This window comes from Mesoplodon densirostris, chromosome 6 (genome assembly GCF_025265405.1).
Source record: "Mesoplodon densirostris isolate mMesDen1 chromosome 6, mMesDen1 primary haplotype, whole genome shotgun sequence".
Taxonomy (NCBI): Eukaryota; Metazoa; Chordata; class Mammalia; order Artiodactyla; family Ziphiidae; genus Mesoplodon; species Mesoplodon densirostris.
The window spans coordinates 5,424,335-5,442,561 of NC_082666.1; the positions used below are offsets into that span (position 1 = coordinate 5,424,335).

General features: G+C 40.2%; 1 protein-coding gene across 2 annotated transcripts in view; it reads right to left on the reverse strand.

The window, feature by feature from the left end:
• The window catches only part of NUP214 (nucleoporin 214), a 94,800-nt gene that overhangs the window by 72,334 nt on the left and 4,239 nt on the right, over positions 1-18,227 (reverse strand). For both annotated transcript variants that reach the window (XM_060100706.1, XM_060100705.1), the window contains exons 4-13: positions 17,704-17,902; positions 16,960-17,030; positions 15,860-15,923; positions 15,292-15,395; positions 13,513-13,619; positions 12,786-12,852; positions 8,869-8,995; positions 5,831-5,992; positions 2,147-2,621; positions 659-834 (exon numbers count right to left, since the gene is read on the reverse strand). In XM_060100706.1, the coding sequence (XP_059956689.1) occupies positions 659-834; positions 2,147-2,621; positions 5,831-5,992; positions 8,869-8,995; positions 12,786-12,852; positions 13,513-13,619; positions 15,292-15,395; positions 15,860-15,923; positions 16,960-17,030; positions 17,704-17,902 (1,552 nt within the window). The remainder of the gene's footprint in view (positions 1-658; positions 835-2,146; positions 2,622-5,830; positions 5,993-8,868; positions 8,996-12,785; positions 12,853-13,512; positions 13,620-15,291; positions 15,396-15,859; positions 15,924-16,959; positions 17,031-17,703; positions 17,903-18,227) is intronic.

Below are 18,227 nucleotides of genomic sequence, written 5' to 3' on the forward strand. Positions count from 1 at the left end.
AGGGAAGGGCATGGTATTCAGAATATAATTTATGCCAACTTTCTGTAGGTTTGAAGGAAGAAAGAGATAGGCTGGGTACATTTACTCGTGGGGTTTTATAACGCACTTCAACTTGGCTATAATCATTATTCCCATTTATGATCTTTGTTTAATAAATTTGCTTGCGGTAGGGCTGAGTGTGAAAACCCAAAGACAGTCATCAGAGGAAATAAGCATAAAGCCACCGTAGGCTCCTTCTCATCTATGTGGCTTAAAGACTTGCTCCGTGACTGACCTTCACGTAGGGCAGGCTCTGCGTGAAGATCAATGTCCCACAACAAGATGGAGACCGCATGGCAGCACCGAGGCCACTGTGGACCTTCCCAATCCACAGTACAAAAGCCACAGGACTTCAGTGTGAGTTACAGGAAGCAAGAAAAAGGGTTTAAACAACAGTCCTTAAAAGTAAGGATTTTTTAAACAACTTGGAAAAAATCGTTTTGGCCGTGCCGTGCAGCTTACAGGATCTTAGTTCCCCGAACAGGGATTGAATCTGCGCCCCTGGGAGTGAAAGCGTGGAGTCCTGACCACTGGGCCGCCAGGGAAGTCCCACAACTTGGAAGAATATTCATCTGGGAATTCAGGATTGAGCTCTAAAGCAGTTTGCTTAAAATCATACCTGATACTGAGGAAGAGACTGAGGACCTGGATGACAAGGAATTGGATGATGCCAAGAGAGGTGCAGGGTGGCTGAGAGGTCCAGAGGATGCTGGCTTGGAGGCCGAGGAAAATGGCAGCATTGAGGGTGTGCTCTGTGAGTTGTGAACAGGAGCAGAGGTGGCCGCGGCCGTGAACCTGAAAATGGAAGCCCGAATGGATCAAAATAGCCTGCTGCTGTGAGATCCTTTCACACTGGTCATGAGCGATCATCAAAGGATAACTTACTATCCATACTTTTTCGCTTTCAGGAGATGCAAACATTTAGCTATTTCTTATAAAAGGTGAAAGCTCCATGAAAGCATTTATCATCTGCTTATTTGGAATGAGAAATTCAGTGAAAATATCTAATAAGTACTTAACGTGAGGATGAAACTAAGTTTATCATGGCCTAAAACATTTATTGTCGATTCTATCTAGCTGAGTAAAGAAAGAGGGTGGGACTCTCCTGGACTTAGGAGAGTTTAGGGCTCTCCCTTTGCCAAGGAAATTACTGAGAACTCGTTGTGGGGTGATCATCTCTGGGGAATGAGGCAGGAAGAGGAGAGCAGGTCACCATCTTTGGGATGCTGACCATCTACTGGGCAGGGGAGGTTAAGTTTCACCTAAAGAGCCAACGTCTGTGAACAATCTAAACAACCAGCATCAGATGACTGGTCAAATAAATTATGGTGTGGCCACAAAATGGAATACTAGGCAACCTTTAGAATGAAGTGGCTGCATGGTAAATTTAATATTAACAATGACAGCGGCCAGCAGCCCCTACATAGTAATGAGAGATACTACAGAAGGGTGGGGGGGAACTGGTAGTGTTTACACTCAATGGCTATCTTAGGAAGGGTTACAAGGTATAAGGGATTACTTCTCTCAAGAAGCTTACATGCTAGTGGTGAGAACAAAACAAGCAGATAAAGCAGTAAAAAATAAGATATGAGTGAGTTAGTAGGACCCAGGTCTGGAGGAAAGTGGAACACCACGCTGAAGTGTGTGGACTGGACTCAGAGCAATGAAAAGCTGCTGAGGACCGTCATCTGGTGTATTTACAATTTCACAAGATCACTCAGTGGCTATGTGGAAAACAGTTCAGAGAGTCAAGAGTGGACACAAGGGAGAAAAAGGACTAGAGAGATCCTTTTTCCTTAAGGGCTATGTAGTCTGTATTGCTTCATTTTTTAAAAGTAAGGAATATCTCCTACATTTAAAACCTGAAAAAGCAAAACAAGCATTTAAATATAAACTTCTAATAGTTAAAAAAAAAATTCTAAGAGGCATCTCTGGACTCTGTCCACTGATGAAATGCAAACCTTTATGTTGTTTGAATTTTTACCATTTGCAAGTATTACTATGGGAAAAAGGAAAAGAAAATATTCAGTAACTCCACTCACAGCGACTCTATTTCTAGTGAATAACAAGCGGTATTTCTACCCATCAAACTTTAAGTGTTACCTACTTTTCGCTAAGGTTGACCTTGACTGTAGAGGCTGGTGGTGGGAAGGTGGGCTTCATTCCTGTGTTTGGAGCCGACATGCTTGGCACTGGCGTGCTTTCCAGGGTAGGCTTAAAACCCGATGATCCAAAGGAGAATGAGGCAGCTGAGGGTGCCATGGGAGAGGCCGCAGGGGTGAGTACGAGGGAGGCTTGAGAAGGAGGAACGAAAGAGAAGGAGGATGCTCCAGGGCCCAAGGCTGCTTTGGAATTGTCAGAGGCACTGGAACACGGAGGGGCCTCCCCAGTGACAGAACCAGATGCCTTCAAGGATGAAGGACCAAAGGAGAACACAGCAGGGGCTCCAACGGCGGAAGGCAACGAGAAGGTGGAGGTGGGAGCCGTCGGTGACGAAGGCAGAACAGAGGCAGGAGCTACAGCTGCTGCCGCATCGAGCTTCTGCGGGGCCTGAGAGGAGGTGGGGGTAGAAGGAGTACTTCCTGCAATGAGAAACATGGAGACAAAGGAAGGGAGACGTTAACCCCGTAACAGTGGAGGTCCACATCACAGAGACTAAGTGGGTTGGTGGAAGAACGAAGCCAGGAATAACGGTTCTCGTTCCACAAGGGAAAAAAAAAAGGGAAATGGAGTTGATGTTGGACGTTCCATAGCAAACATTCCATATGGTAAGATGTCTAAAACTCTGAAGGAAAAAGGAAATGCAAAAAGACATTAGACGAATAGGACTTCATGAACACCCACTTGGGTAATGTAGAAAAAATACACTTCTCGATGTTACAGTGAAACGTAAGTTATTCTGCAATGTTTTATTATCAGGAAAAAACTTTAATTCAGACTTACACCTCATAATAGTCACTAAAACAACTCCAGGTTAATTAAAGACACACACATATACAAAAGCATATATATAACTGTATCTCAAAACAAAGGAGGCAAAAAGTGAGTTGTCTCTTAGAGTCTATCAACTTGATAAACCTAAAAGTGACCAAAAAAAAAAAAAAAAAAAAAACCACAAAAAATAAAGATTTGACTACGTACAGAAATAGTTATACAACCAAAAGGTAAATGAAAAAAAATTTGCAGCAAATGACAAGTAATATGTTTTATTTTTTTTTAAAGCTCAAACAAATTGAGATTAAAAAATGTTGAGACTTTAATAGATATAAGCTGGGAATCTAATTCACAAAAAGAAAATATATTCAATCTCTCTAATCAAAGAAATACAAATTTAAATGAGGCACATTTTTGGTTGTCCTCTAAATTATCAAAATAAAAATACATATAATCCCCTATGTTTGAAAGGGTAAAACAAACCTGAAACTTTTTGTCACTACTAGGTACCTTTTTAGCACAGTCTCTTAGAAAGCATTTTAGCATTATGTCTCAAAAATCACAGAACATGTACCTAGTAATCCCAATTTTAAGAATAAAGACTACGGAAATAACCTAAAAAATGAAAAAGCTATTTAATACAACCCAAATGGTAAAATATATTCAATAGAGTGTTAAACACTCCTAAATGAATCATAAAAATTATTTAAGAACCTGGAAAACACTTAAAATTTAAATAAAAGATCAGCATACCAATTATGTATACAATATAATCACAACTATGAAGAAAGTTGTTTATGAAAAAACACTGAAAGAGAATACCATAAAAGGCAAGTTTAAAATTTTTTCTATTTTCCAAACTTTCTATAAAGTAAACATGTTAATTCTCCAAATTAAATAACTAACTAAGAAAGCAGTGTTTTTTTATCAATACATTTATGGGTCTTGGTTCTTCCAAATTGTCAGAGATGACAGTTTATCTTCACTATGTCTAAAGCAAGGAAATGCTTAGGATACAACTAGGAAAATGCCACTTTCTGAAAACAACGACCCCCAGGTAAATTGTCACTTCTATGACAGTATATAATGCAAGCCTATCTATTCTGTTAATACTTCCTTTACACAATAAATATGGAACCAACAACAGCTTACCTCTTTAGAGACCCAAGCATATGTGTTAATCACTTCCATGCATTTAGTAGACCAATACAAAAAGCATATGCCAAACCCAAAAGAAATCATAGGCATCTTCCCCACTGAAAATGGAACTAAATATCTGAAAACCATCATGCTGCTATTTGTGATCATTCAACCCAGCATCCTTGGCGCTGGAGTGTGGAAGCAAGCAGAACCACTGATGTCCTCTGAACCCATGAGCCAGCTTCAGCTAGAGCTGGTGAACTGGTGGGACACCTCCTCCCCCTTCAGTGGCTCTCTTCCTCTCATCTAAACATGGCTGTTACCTCTGGGCTAAGCATGAGGGAACATGGGGTTTCTCTAGGAGAGGCAAACAGTAAAACTGGTCTTTCCTCGTGCTCAGGGAATAAGGGGCTTGTAGCAAGTCCCTCACACTGAACTGTGCTCAGAAACAAACATCGTCCCACAGGCTCCCGACCTCACAGGGTACACTGCTTGTTACAGACAGACCCAGCAACTGAGTGTAGGTAGTTCATGGGACTCAGGACCACTTAAAGGGGAAAAAATAACTCAAGAGTACACACTGCAGATAAGGAGATATCCCAACACAACAACACTGATTCAGTCTATGTAAGGCACCCGGTATATTACTTGGGGTCACACTGCCAGCTGATAGGAGCCCGAGTATCTGAGTGGCTCTATTTATGAAGTACAACTCACTCTGCATTGGGAAGCAGTGAGAAAAGATCCCCTAAGTGTTCTCCACCACATCCAACCCAACTGGTCAACATTGCTTCCTAGATATAGAATTGGTGGCAGTATGAGCTTTTTTAGCTACATTAGAAGAGAAAAAACTTACTAGTTATATACTCACAGAATTCAAAAAGAGAAATATTAGTAAAATTCCAAAATATGAAACAATGCCCTTCTTAAAAGTTCATTTTGTTCTCACAAGTGATGCACTGCCATTGCGAAAATTTTGAAAATGCAGATTGGCATTTATATGCATGCATTTATGTATGTGAAGTATATGTACCAAAATGCTGACTGGCTATATTGCTTGATGGGTTCTGAAGTGATTCTGTCTTTGTATTTTCTAATTTTTCTCCAATAAACATATATTACTTAAGTGATATCTTCAAAGAGGAGGGGAAAAAAAAAACTAAAGAAAATTAAATACAAAGAGAAAATTCCCATGTTCTCATCACCCAGCAATACCCACTATTTAGATTTTAACATCTTTCAAGTATTTTTTCTATGTACATATTTTTCTCATAAAAAAGGAATCAGAGTATACAGTGCTCTTTTACGATATGTTCTGTCCTTTCCTTGTCAATAAATATAACATTTTTAATAGTTACATGGCATTTCACTGTATGGATGTACAATCATTTATTTAACCAACCTCTCATGATTAAACGTGTTAGGTTTCAGACCATATAATATAGGGTCTTATAATAGGATACTGTCAGTAAATTACCTAATGGGATCCATTGGGCTGAGATTCCTTTTTCTCTAAAGTAAAGGTTGGAGAATAAAGCTTGCGGGTGAGAGAAGGCAAGTATGTGCCTGTGTCTGAGGAAAAGATTAGTCCTGCCTCGAAAAGACAGACCGGCTGATAAAGATAACCACCGTGTGTCCTCACAGTATCCATCCCAGCAAATACTCCTGTATGAGCCCTCAGTATCCCCTCGCAGCCAAAATGGGGGGAGGCACGCACCTGATGACTTGGGTTGTCGCTCTCCTTCCAGTGAGAGCCGCTCTGGTGTCCTGAGGACGGACCTAACACCAGGATTTTGATTGATCATGTAAAATGGACAAAGCACACCATCTGTTGAAAGTAACATAAGAACTGGAGCAGGAGGAAGAGTCTTCTCATCATCTGTTAAAAAAGAAAACAAAGGTGATAAAAGGGCCAAGTCGATTGAAGGGCCTGGGCCCAGAAGCGGAAGACTGCCGGAAGCAAGACGCTTCACAGGACTCATCTCTACAGTAGCTCGAGTTGGTTTGTTCTGATTTGGATCTGAACAGCCTTTTACGAAACAGCTCCTTAAAGAAGAGCTACTGCCATGATCAGATGGCCACCGTCCCGCCAGCCCTACAGGGAAGCCCTAGCAGTCCTGCAGTGGCTCTGACTCCCAAACCTCCGATTTTTACGTGTGTCCTGGTGTTTGGGAGGTAGGTTTAGCATTCCTCTGACCAAGACAGGAGTTGCCAGGAAGCGACTCCTTTAGTAAAAAAAAAAAAAAAAAAAAAAAGACAGATGAGCCACTTTGGAAAACACACGGTAGGGCACAGAGAAGTGAGTCCCACTACTTTATATTCATTCACAGTTGAATCATAAGCATGCATTTTGTCAATTAAGTCTTTACGAGAATCAGAGTAAATGAGCTAATCAGACCAAACAGCCTGACCAGGGAAAGGACAAGGAACTTAGTGGTGTCTGACGGGTACACCTTTCTAAAATGAAGCACAAAGCGCAAAGAATATGGCTTTTTGTAAACAAATATTTTTTCCCAGTTTTATTGGGATAAAACTGACAAACATCGTACGTATTTACGGTATATACAACATGATGATCTGATGGATGTATACACTGTGAAATGGTCACCACAACCAGGCTAATTAACACATCCACCACCTCACGTACTTTACCATTTTGTGTGTGTGGTGAAAACTTTTTTTAAAAAAATTTTTATTGGAGTATAGTTGATTTACAATGTTGTGTTAGTTTCTGCTATACTGAATCAGTTATACACACACATATATCCACTCTTTTTTAGATTCTTTTTCCATATAGGTCATTACAGAGTATTAAGTAGAGTTCCCTGTGCTATAGGGTAGGTCCTTATTAGTTACCTATTTTATATATAGTAGTGTGTCTATGTTGAGATCTATGCCCTTAGTAAATTTCAAGTATAGATTCCCAGACCTTATTCATAATATAATTGAAAGTTTCTACCCTCTGACCAACACCTCCCCATTTCCTCCACCCTCTAGTCCCTGGCCACCACCATTCTTGCTCTCTGCTTCTCTGAGTGTGACTTTTTTAGATTCCACATGTAACTGAGATCATGCAGTATTTGTCTTTCTGTGTCTGGCTTATTTCACTCAAGGTCCATCCATGTTGTTGCAAATGGCAGGATTTCCTTTTTAGGGCTGAACAGTCCATTGTATATATAACACATTTCCTTGATCCATTCATCCACTGATGGACACTTTGGCTGTTTCCATATCTTGTCTGCGGTAATAACATTGCAATGAATACAGAAGTGCAGCTATTTCTTCAAAATCCTGATTTCACTTCCTTTGGAAAGGGAAGTGGAACTGCAGGCTCACACGGGAGTTCTATTTTTAATTTTTTTTTTTTCGATACGTGGGTCTCTCACTGTTGTGGCCTCCCCCGTTGCAGAGCACAGGCTCCGGACACACAGGCTCAGCAGCCATGGCTCACGGGCCCAGCCGCTCCGCGGCATGTGGGATCCTCCCGGACCGGGACACGAACCCGTGTCCCCTGCATCGGCAGGCAGACTCTCAACCACTGCGCCACCAGGGAAGCCCTATTTTTAATTTTTTGAGGAGCCTCCATGCTCTATTCCATACTGGCTGCACCAGTTTACATTCCCACCAGCAGTGTATACAAGGATTCCCTTTTCTCCACATCTTTGCTAACACTTGGTATCACTTAGCTTTTTGATAACAGCCATCCTAACAGGTGTGAGGTGATAACTCATTATGGTTTTGATTTGCATTTCCCTGGTACTTAGTGACGTTGAGCACCTTTTCAAATACCTGTTGGCCATTTGTACATCTTCTCTGGAAAAATGTCTATTCAGGTCCTCTGCCCATTTTCTAATCAGGTTGTTTACTTTGTTTTATTTTGCTACTGAGTTGTATGAGTCCCTTATATATTTTGGATGTTAGCCCCTTATCAGATATATGGTTTGTAATTTTCTTTTCCCATTCCACAGGCTGCCTTTTCGTTATGTTGTTGGTTATGCTGTTCCCTTTGCTCTCTCTCTCTTTTGTTATTCTCTTACTTTATTTTTTATACAATTTTTAAAGGTCACACTCCACTTATAGTTATTACAAAACACTGGCTGTATTCCCCTGTTGTACAGTACACCCTTGTAGCCTGTCTTACACCCAACAGTCTGTACCTCCCACTCCCCCACCTCGATATCGCCCAGCTCTTCCCTCTCCCCACTGGTAACCACTCATTTGTTCTCTAGATATGTGAGAAAAAATATGTCTTGTCTCACTTTCACATTTCAGGGGACTGCGGCCCTGCCGAGCCTCAGCAGGGGAGAAGACAGACTCAAAGCATGTGCTCAGGCCCCATCTGGAAGCCTGTGCCTGAGGCCTCCATTTTCTAACCAGGCCTTCGAACCAAGTATTGGTATGTAGCACCCACATGCCGTGGGGTGCTGTCCCCTTGGGAGGCACTGGGAACCTGGAAGGGGCACACAGACAAAGCTATGAAATCAGCACTGTGTATTTTAGCCGTATTCTAAAGCACACACAGAACGCCAACACTCAGATACTCAGACACACAGAGTATGTGTCAATGAATATCCATTCAAATTAGATGAGCGTTGTACAACACACTCTCTCACTCTTTAAGTAGAAACATGGTACAACAAGTTAAAAGCGCACAGCAGAGTAGATTCTATCATGAAAACATAGAGCTGGATTTGAATATTAACCATGATGGGAAGAAGACTACTTCTGCACTAAGCTATGTCAGACTGTACTTACTGATGGTGATTTCCACTTGGTTGGTGTAATCTATGGCAACTCCCATGGGCAAGGAATCATCACTCTTCTCTGTCACAGGCAGTTCAGCTCGGCTAGAATCCTCCAGCAGCCAAGATTCCCAATTATTCTGGACAAAACAAGGAGAAGAAGAAAATGCCATGTCGGTTAGAGCTTTCTCCAGCACTGCTCAACAGGAGAGAAGAAAAAAGACAGCTCACGTGGTTTAGAGTTATATGTTGACCGAGACTCTGAAATCTGGAAAAACAGTCTAAAAGCTATGAGTCCCCCAGCAAGCGAGGGGTTACTTTTCCAAGTCAACCTGTCTGTCTATTCCTGGCATATGAAGTTCCTGCCTTGTGAATAGATAACCACTACTGTGAACACTCTCTGAAGTATTGTGCACCACAACTAGGTAGACTCCTGAACACAGAGGGTAAATCTAATAGCTGCACGAAGCCAGGCAGTAGCTGCTCCTAGAAATCTGGGACGGGAACCAGGATCTCCAGGGGATCCCTAGTGAGGTCTCGAGCAGAGCAGCTTATAAAGCTGCCCAGAGGCCCTGGGCTCACTCGACCACAGAGACAGAGGTAACCTTAGTTCTTGCCTTCCTAGTTCCTGGTGTCAGTTCCTCACACTGGCCAATCTTCCTGCCACTGGATTCCTTGAGAAACCACCACATCTTTCCAATAAACTCCCCTTGCGTTCAAGTTTGCTTGAGTGGGAGCTGTTCTCTGCAACAAATGATTCCTGGTTTTTAAAAATCTAACCTTTTAACGCTGACCAAAACTGGGCAGCATGAATCAAAGGGGAATAATGCTCAATGAGAAACAGAAAAACAAAACACTGCTCAGGAAAGGGAACATAATCACGCTCCGTGACTTAGCTATGGAGTGAACCGTCGCGTTCATAATAACGTAAACAAAATGGATTCCAACTTGGAAAAACCATCTACAGACAAAATAAAGAAGGCTTGCTAATCACTACAGGACAGAATACAAACAGTATCAGCTTTGATCTTGCAGAAGACGAGACACAGATGACAACAGCTTACAGGTGGGAGTGGGAAAGGTGTGCTCAAGGTAAGGGTGGGGCGCTGAGATGTGCTTCTCACAGCTCGGAAGATCAAGGGAGATGGTGTATGGGAATACCGTAAGACATGAAGGTAAAAATGATTACTTAAAGGTCAAAGATAACCAATAGAAGAAACTAAAACAGTGCTATAACCCTACTGAAAGGAAGGAGGGAGGGTTTGAAGGCCACATGTGAGCTAAATCCTCATTTGCCCTAACAGCCAATAGTTTAACATTAATAATCAACAACTAGTGATGAAGCAAATTATTATTTAGGGATAAGGAGGTAACCATTAAAAGAAAAAGTTTATAAGTTAAAAGTGGTCCCCTTTCGAGAACAGGACAGATCAGGACAGGATGGGCAGGGGTGATTTTTCACTTATAAGCCTTTCTCCACTATTTGATTCTTCAAGCGTGAACATAATTATTTCGATAAAAAGCAAAAATAAAAGTGTTTTTCAATGTGCGAATACATAAAATATTTGTGCTACTAAGAAATTGTTACTGAAGTTAATCCAAGAGCAGCAAATCAGACTGCTGAACCCTGGCCTGTGACCCTGAGGACTATGCACCTATGGTTGGCCACCTTGCTGCCCAGAGAAGGATGGATAAATGTTGAATGACTGAAGAGGCATATGTACCTGTACATGGGGTGCACAAAACATTTTTAAACTCAAGGTAGACCTTTAAAAAGAAAAGTTTCTGGCTGAGGAGTTGTGAGAAATGGTCAGAATGCAGATGCATTTTGCAAGTAGACCAAACATTACCTTTTGATAGATGTGAAATGTGAGAGAAAGAGAGTCAGAGGTGACACCATAATTTTTGCTTGACCAATTGATGGAATAAGATTAACCTACAAAGAAGGGAAAAACTTGAAGGAGGAGCAGGTATTGGGAGAAAAACAAGAGTTTAGTTACAGACAGTATTAGTTTAAGATGCCTCTTAAAAATACAAGAGGAGTTGCCACTTAGACATTTACATATGAGATAGAAAAATACCCCTGGAATAAACTCCACTTGCTTATTGCATATGATTCTTTTGCTTAATGCCTTATTTAATGTAGTGGTATTTAATTTGCAATGTCAAATTCTGATATAGATACTACTTCATCTGTATTTTATTGGTCCATGTATTATTTTGTTTCTTTTTGCCTAGTTCACTATTTAGGGTATACCAACACCCTGTAACAAATATAGATCCAAATATGTACTAGCCAACATTACAGAAGATTTTTGGAGTTTGACCGGGTATTCAAGTTGGTAGAGTGGTTGTCCTACCAGCTTTATTCAGGGATCCAAGCTCCTCATTTGTGGCTACACAAGCCATTATTTTAGTCCTTAACCAACTTTGTATCCAGGTGACAAAGAGAAGAGCAAGTGGAGGAGGCCCATAGTTCCTGGGGGCCAGGCCTAGAATTAGCACAGAAACTGCTGCTCCCATTGGAATAGGTAGAACTCAGTCACGTGGCCACACCTAACACCAAGACAGCGGCAGAAAAATAGTTCATCATTTTAATGTTCAGAAGTGAAAGAAATTTTAGGTCATTCTCCTGGTTTTCTTAGCAATAAGAAAAAATATTTAAAATTAGCAGAATTCTGTACTCACTTTGATTAGGTGAACAGGTAACTGACCCATATTCAAAGTTCTCTGCATCCTTTTCTTATAACCCTTTACAAAATGCAGCAGAGGCACTCAAATTTGGCTCACATTTTAAATAAAACATTTTATTGATTTGGTCTGCTGTAGCTTATTGAGTTTTCATTCTCTCTCATTCTTTAAGAACAGCTCCGTATGTTTTTATGTTTGTCTCTGCCATTATTTCTAAGTAGTCTGCAACTGTAGCTCTGAGCTTCTCTTTGACCTGAGTTATTTCAGTTAGTGACTTCATATACGTGTATATATATTTGCCAGGATTTTGCAGTTTTGTTTTGATTGTTTAAAACTATATCATTATCCAGCTTTATTACAATGTCAGAAACAGTGCAATGTCATTTCTACATCTGACTTGATATGATCAATTTTTCAAAATGTTTTGTGGCTTCTGAAAAAAAAAAGTTTATTCTTGATGTGTACCCAAATTTAATACAACCATTACCTGGCCTTTACTAATTATATAATTAAAAAAAGAAAGAAAGAAAGAAAAGCTTCCCTTTCATTGTCTCTCCTGTGTAGTCGCTGTGCATAATCTACCAGAGCTCAGGAGAGCTTACCACGACAACCTCAGCCCACCCTGGCCTGCAAGGAGCACAAAGGGGAAGAAGGGAGATGGGTGCTTATCTGCACAGGTGCTTTTAGCTTTCTGGCAGTTTTTCAAAGTCAAACAGAAAGTATTTCTGATGAGTCACAATTTGGGTTGATTTGCATGTCTCTCTTCCATAGTCAAGGATGGGTTATAGTTAACCAAATAGAAGAGGCAGCTTCAAGTAATAGGAAGAAAATAAAGACGGTTGAACAGAACAAGGCAGAAAAAACCTCCTACACATCCAGGTACACTCCTATTGGAGGCTGATTACTAGTATGTTTCCACACACAGTGGATACATCCTAACCTAACAGAAGGGCTTTTGATGACATTGAAGGAACGGCTAAATCTGACACCCATGTTTGTCCAATGCAATATCCAAGCCATTTGATCCAAGGCTCTTGGTCATTTAAGCTGTGCTCTCATCCAGAAACTCATTAAAAGGGATGTGACTTCATCTAAATCTTAACCTCAGTTAAACCCCTCCAAAACCTTTCTCAGAAAAGTATCACATAAAAGTGACAAAAGAGAGACATTTACCTGGCTGCTTTGTCGAACCTTTCTCAGAAAAGTATCACATAAAAGTGACAAAAGAGAGACATTTACCTGGCTGCTTTGTCGAGCGAGGATACTAACTTCTGTTGAAGCCGCAGATGCTGCCAGCACTAAATCCCTTCAAAGAATAAAACCGGAAGACCATTAAATTCAAACAGCAACAGTTGTACCTTGACTTGAGTCACTGGTAGCATCTACAACGCTTTCATTGGGATGTGAAGGAGAAAAGCAAGGTTTTCTACCTGGCTGAAGGAAGGTAAGAAGATTTTGGATGTAAAGCTTTATTTTTTAGTTCATAGGCTAGAGCCCTGGAGACTCAAGCCAACTGCCTCCCTACTTAAGACAAAGGGGAGACATAACAGAGTCAAGTCAGAATTCCCAATAAATATAATACCCCCATGTAGAAAGAATAATCTGATTTGAGGAACAGAAGCTTTGCTTCAAGTCATCTATCTTTCAAAGGGACACTTCTGCTCAGAGGGAAACTTTAGTATGTTTTTTAAATATCAGTATTTTCTTAAGTCATCACCGGAGTTAATGAGAAAATGGGATTTCTAAGTTTAGTATGTATTTGAGCTAAATAATTCAAGACTGGGAAAACAGAAGTAGTAGTCAGAAAGGCATTATCTGGCATGAGCTGAAAATACGTTCGGGGTATCTCCAGCCTCTATTCTCCTCCCTTACAGAAAGGAAACAAAACAGAACAAGCAGGACCGAGTGACTCAGGCGTGACCTGACAGTGAGGGCAGGCTGTACCCTCCCTGGGCACGTGGCTCACCATTCTTCAACGTAGTTGAGGTAGTAACGATGCTGCCGCTCTGTACAGTTGCCGTAGCAGGGCTCCATGAAGTTCACAAACACTTCTGGGTGCTTTTCTTCTTTTTTCTACAATGAACAGAACGAGAAAACAAAAATCTCATGGGCGATGTTTCTTGCATCCTACACAGTTAAGAATCTCAAAAGATAAAATCCTTTACGTTTTATGAGAAAATTCATTCAAAATATATAGACACTATATAAAGGCAGCATTGAGCAGTACAAAGAACAGAAGCATTGGTCACTGACCAAACTGAATTCAAAGCTTTCTGTCACTTTAGCATGGACAGATGACTCAACCTCTCTGATAATGTTTTCTCTCATGTAGGATGGACCTAAAAAACCTACATCAAAGGCTGTTGTGAGATATGAAAGGATACATATAAAGCATCTAACCCAGTCTAACATGGAACATAAGTAGTATTCAATAAACGCTAGTGTTAATATTATCCCTGGGAAAAGAAAATCTTAATGATATCTTGAAATAAGGCATCTTAATAAACTTATTTTTTAAATTCAATATTGTCAGGAACCCAAAAGAGTTAATAAAAACAAGGCACTTTTTTTCTCATATCAGATTGGCAAAGATTAAAAATGGTACCACTGCATATTGACACATATATTGAGAAGCCGGTAGTTCCATCCGTGGTAGGAGTATAAACTGATACAACTTTTCTAAAAGATACTTCGGCAGTGTTTTCAAAAGCCTATATCAAAACAGCATATACTGCTTGACCTAGCAAATTCATTTCTAGGTATTTATCCTAAAAAATAAACATAATCCCATTAAGTGTACATAAAAGAGTGTTAGTATTCTTTAAAACAGGGAAAAGCCGAAAGCAACCTGAGTATCCCAACAGTAGAGGAAGCACTAAATAAATTATCTGCCCAAAAGCAAAATTCAGATTTACTGAAGTAGAAAGATAGTTGCAATTTACTAAGTAAAACAAGGTTGCAAAACAGAATGACTAGTGCCACTCCCACTTTTGTTACATTTAGACATTTCTGTATGTATTTAATGTTTTTCTGGACTTTGAAAGCTAACATGATTTGGAAATATAAGCCCTGCCTCGTTTGCTGTTTTTTAATGCCACTGCAATTTAGTAAGAGCGCGTAGATCTTATTATTCAGGTCCTTCTTTGTCCTTCAAAATGACTCGCTCCCTCACTCAAATGGCTCTTCCTCAGAGGCCTTCCTTGACCACCCAAGCTAAATCGCACCCCAGTCATCATCCACCCCTTACCCTGCTTTATTTCCTCCATCACCCCTACCACTCCTTGATCCAACACTTGTTTGTGGACTAGCACGTTCATCCGAATGCAAGATCCACAAAACCAAGGACTTTGCCTTGGTCGCAGCTATATTCTCAGCTTTAAAGCACACTGTGTAGGCATTCGATAAATATCTGATGAATAAATAAGTGAACGAATTTTGAAAATCAAGGTACTTTCTTGCTTCTCTAAAATGTCTTTATCATGTTAACATCTACCACAACTCATAGTTTGCAACGTAAGCAAAGTAAGTTTTAGGGCTTTTTTCACCTTGTGGCTCAACAGTAGAACGTGCCCTAAGGGAACACCACCATTGTGGTCCCTAGGCTTTCGGTGCAGCATTAAAATCTTACACCTCAAGTTGCACGACCACTGCCAGCAAGAAAAGGAAACTGAAGCCTAACTGCAAACTTTATTAGAAGACTTCTAAAATTCTCAGATAACAGAGACATCCCTTTTCATAGACATACCGGGAGGAGAGCCATCACCACATCTGGAGCAGTTTCCAAGGTCCCGTCTGCAGCAGCATACACTATTGCGAATTCATATGTACCGATCCACAGCACATCCAGAACTGAAAGACACACATCCTAATAAACCATCTTGTGCTCGGAATACCCCCGTACATTATATTACCATCTCATGGATAAAAAAAAAAAAAAAATCCAACTCCTATACCTTTTAAAAAGGTCCGGATTTCACTAACTAAATACAATTCACAAAGACTCAAGAAGCCCAAATTCATCCCAAAGTGGTATTTTTTTTTTTTCTGGTGGATTATAATCAAGGCAAATAATGAAGAATTCTAATTAAAAAATCAGGATCCATTTAATGTCATTTACCAAGAGACACAGGTGTCTACCAGAGGCTTATTGTTACAGCAACTTAATTAGCTAACTGAAATAATGGGGCTTTTCATACAGGAGGCACTGACACCTCCCTGATCAGGCCTGCAGGTACATCGCATGATCTGAAATTTCTGCAATACGGACAGCACCTCATTAGAGGTCAGCCCAAGAAGAAAAGCAGATGTGTTACCTCTGACAGGATGATCTGCCTCATAAAATGGAGGACAAGGAATGACTTTTTTTTCCTGCAAAGTCTGAAAGAGATTTGGAAGGAAAAAAAAAAAAAAAAACAGAGTCAAATGAAACAATCCCCAAACCAATGAAACTGTCAAATCCAATAAGTTCCCCTAGAAACCACCTAAGTCTCATCTCCCCAGCCAGGAGAGAATGAATACAGAGACGAGTGGATGCCTACTTCTAGAATCCTACCCTATGGAAACACTCACAGCAACGTGATCAGTGTAGGTAATGAGGATGCTCAATGCAATATCACTTAGAGTAGCAAAACCACTCACTGATACAGATAACCATCAATAATGGAACAGAGATATTCACATAGTGGAGTCCTATGCAGCCACTCAAAAGAATGAAGTAGCTCTATATGTAATATGCTGGAAAAAAAAGACTCCAATACACTTTTTGCTTTTTTTTTGGCCACAGTGTGCAGCATGAGGAATCTTAGTTCCCCGATCAGGGATCGAACTTATACCCCCTGCAGTGGAAGAGCGGAGTCCTGACCACTGGACCACCAGGGAAGTCCTTCCAATACACTATTAAGTTCCAAAAAAAAAAAAAAAAAAAAAACCCAATAAAATTAAACCAACTATATTAACCTTTTACAGGCTAATGCCCTAAAAGAATATGTACCAAATGTCACATAACAACTTTTTGTGATGACAAAGAAGAAACAAAACCTTAACCTCAAACCTATTCCACCACATTCACCACTTTGCAGCCCCTCAGAGAACAGGAGGAATACACAACAGCACAGGCCTTGGCATTGCCTGTGAACCCCTCCTTCCCATTCGGATGTGGCCAGATATATATGGATTCTTTGTCGATTTATATTGAAGAATATTCATGAATATTACCTCTGGAAGACCACAGTGGGAAGTTGACAGAGTGGACATGCAACAACTCTTTCCTGCATTCACTTGCATACTGATAGATTTGTTGCAATGAGCATAAATTACATTTTAATAGAAAAAAACAGCAAAGATACTCCCAAACCACCTCCAAAACAGTGGGTAACTTAAGTTAAAAAGTTCTGAAGTCCAAGGCAAGACTTACAGGAAGATACTGGACCACAGTTCCATTCTGTTTCCCCACTGCCAGCTGCTTTCCTTTGGGGCTCCAGCAGACTGGGTAAAGAAGAGAATGTTACCAATTAAAAACTGAATAAAATGGAGCAAACCAATGAGATCTGTACCAAAACAGCTACATAATAACCACTTCTTGTTCCTCTGTCAGTCCATGGAAGACTGTGGGATCATCCTTACTTGGCACAGTGAAAACAGAAAGATCATTTTGATGATACAAGCCAATTGTGATTTACCACTGGGCCACTGAATCAGCTGTTAAAAATGCTTTTTCAATGGAGTATTGCCCAGAAAGCTGTAAAGTACAGAAAACTCTGTAGTCTTTAGATAAAACAAGGAGAATACAGAAGGTTCTCAAATATCAAGATATCATTCTCTTGCTCCTATTTGATATTTTCTAATGCTTTTCCTCAAAGGTACAAAATGACTGTTTCAGAGTACGACCCTTTTAGATCAAAACAATTATTCTCAACAACACAGTTCTAAACCAACTATACCAAAATATTTCTTTCTCCAGAAAACCCAAGCACATTCAAGTTAAATCATGTATGCTATTTGGCTTCAAGGACATTAACTATGGAAATAAAAAACACTCTCTCCACTTCTACCAAAGAACAAATATGACAAAAAAACCCATTTGCTTTTTTTCCAGAAATTAAATTTTAACTAGATTACCATTACCGTATGTTACAGAGGAGAAGACTTTATTACTCACCAGAGGTTACTCCTACTGTGGAAGGAAGAGTGGCACACACTTTCACTGTCTCTGTGATTTGTAGGACAGCAATGCTGCCGTCAGCCAGACAAACTGCCACCATGGAGGAAACAGTAGGGTTCCACTTCATATCGATCACCATGCCTCCTGCATCTTTCAGGAGCTTATGATATGCAAACGGGCGTTTCTGCTGTTTGGCCTTTTAAAACAAATGCCCAGAAGCAAAAATAAATTAGTAAATTAATAAGTACAGAGACATTTCATAGTCAAAGAAAATTACTGAATCTGCAAGTTTTCTCGAATTACAGTTCACCTTTCGCCATGACCATGAAAAAAAAAATGTAGCTCTGCACAACAGTCTATTTGTTACAGACAATTTTAACACAACTTTGAAAGTGGCAATCAATTGTTATAGCACACTCAGAGGGACTTGCAACAAAGGAATGCACAAATGCAAAATAATCCATAAAGAGCAGACACTAAATAAAAATCTGGGCTCTGCTTCTTAATAGTGTTGGGCCCTT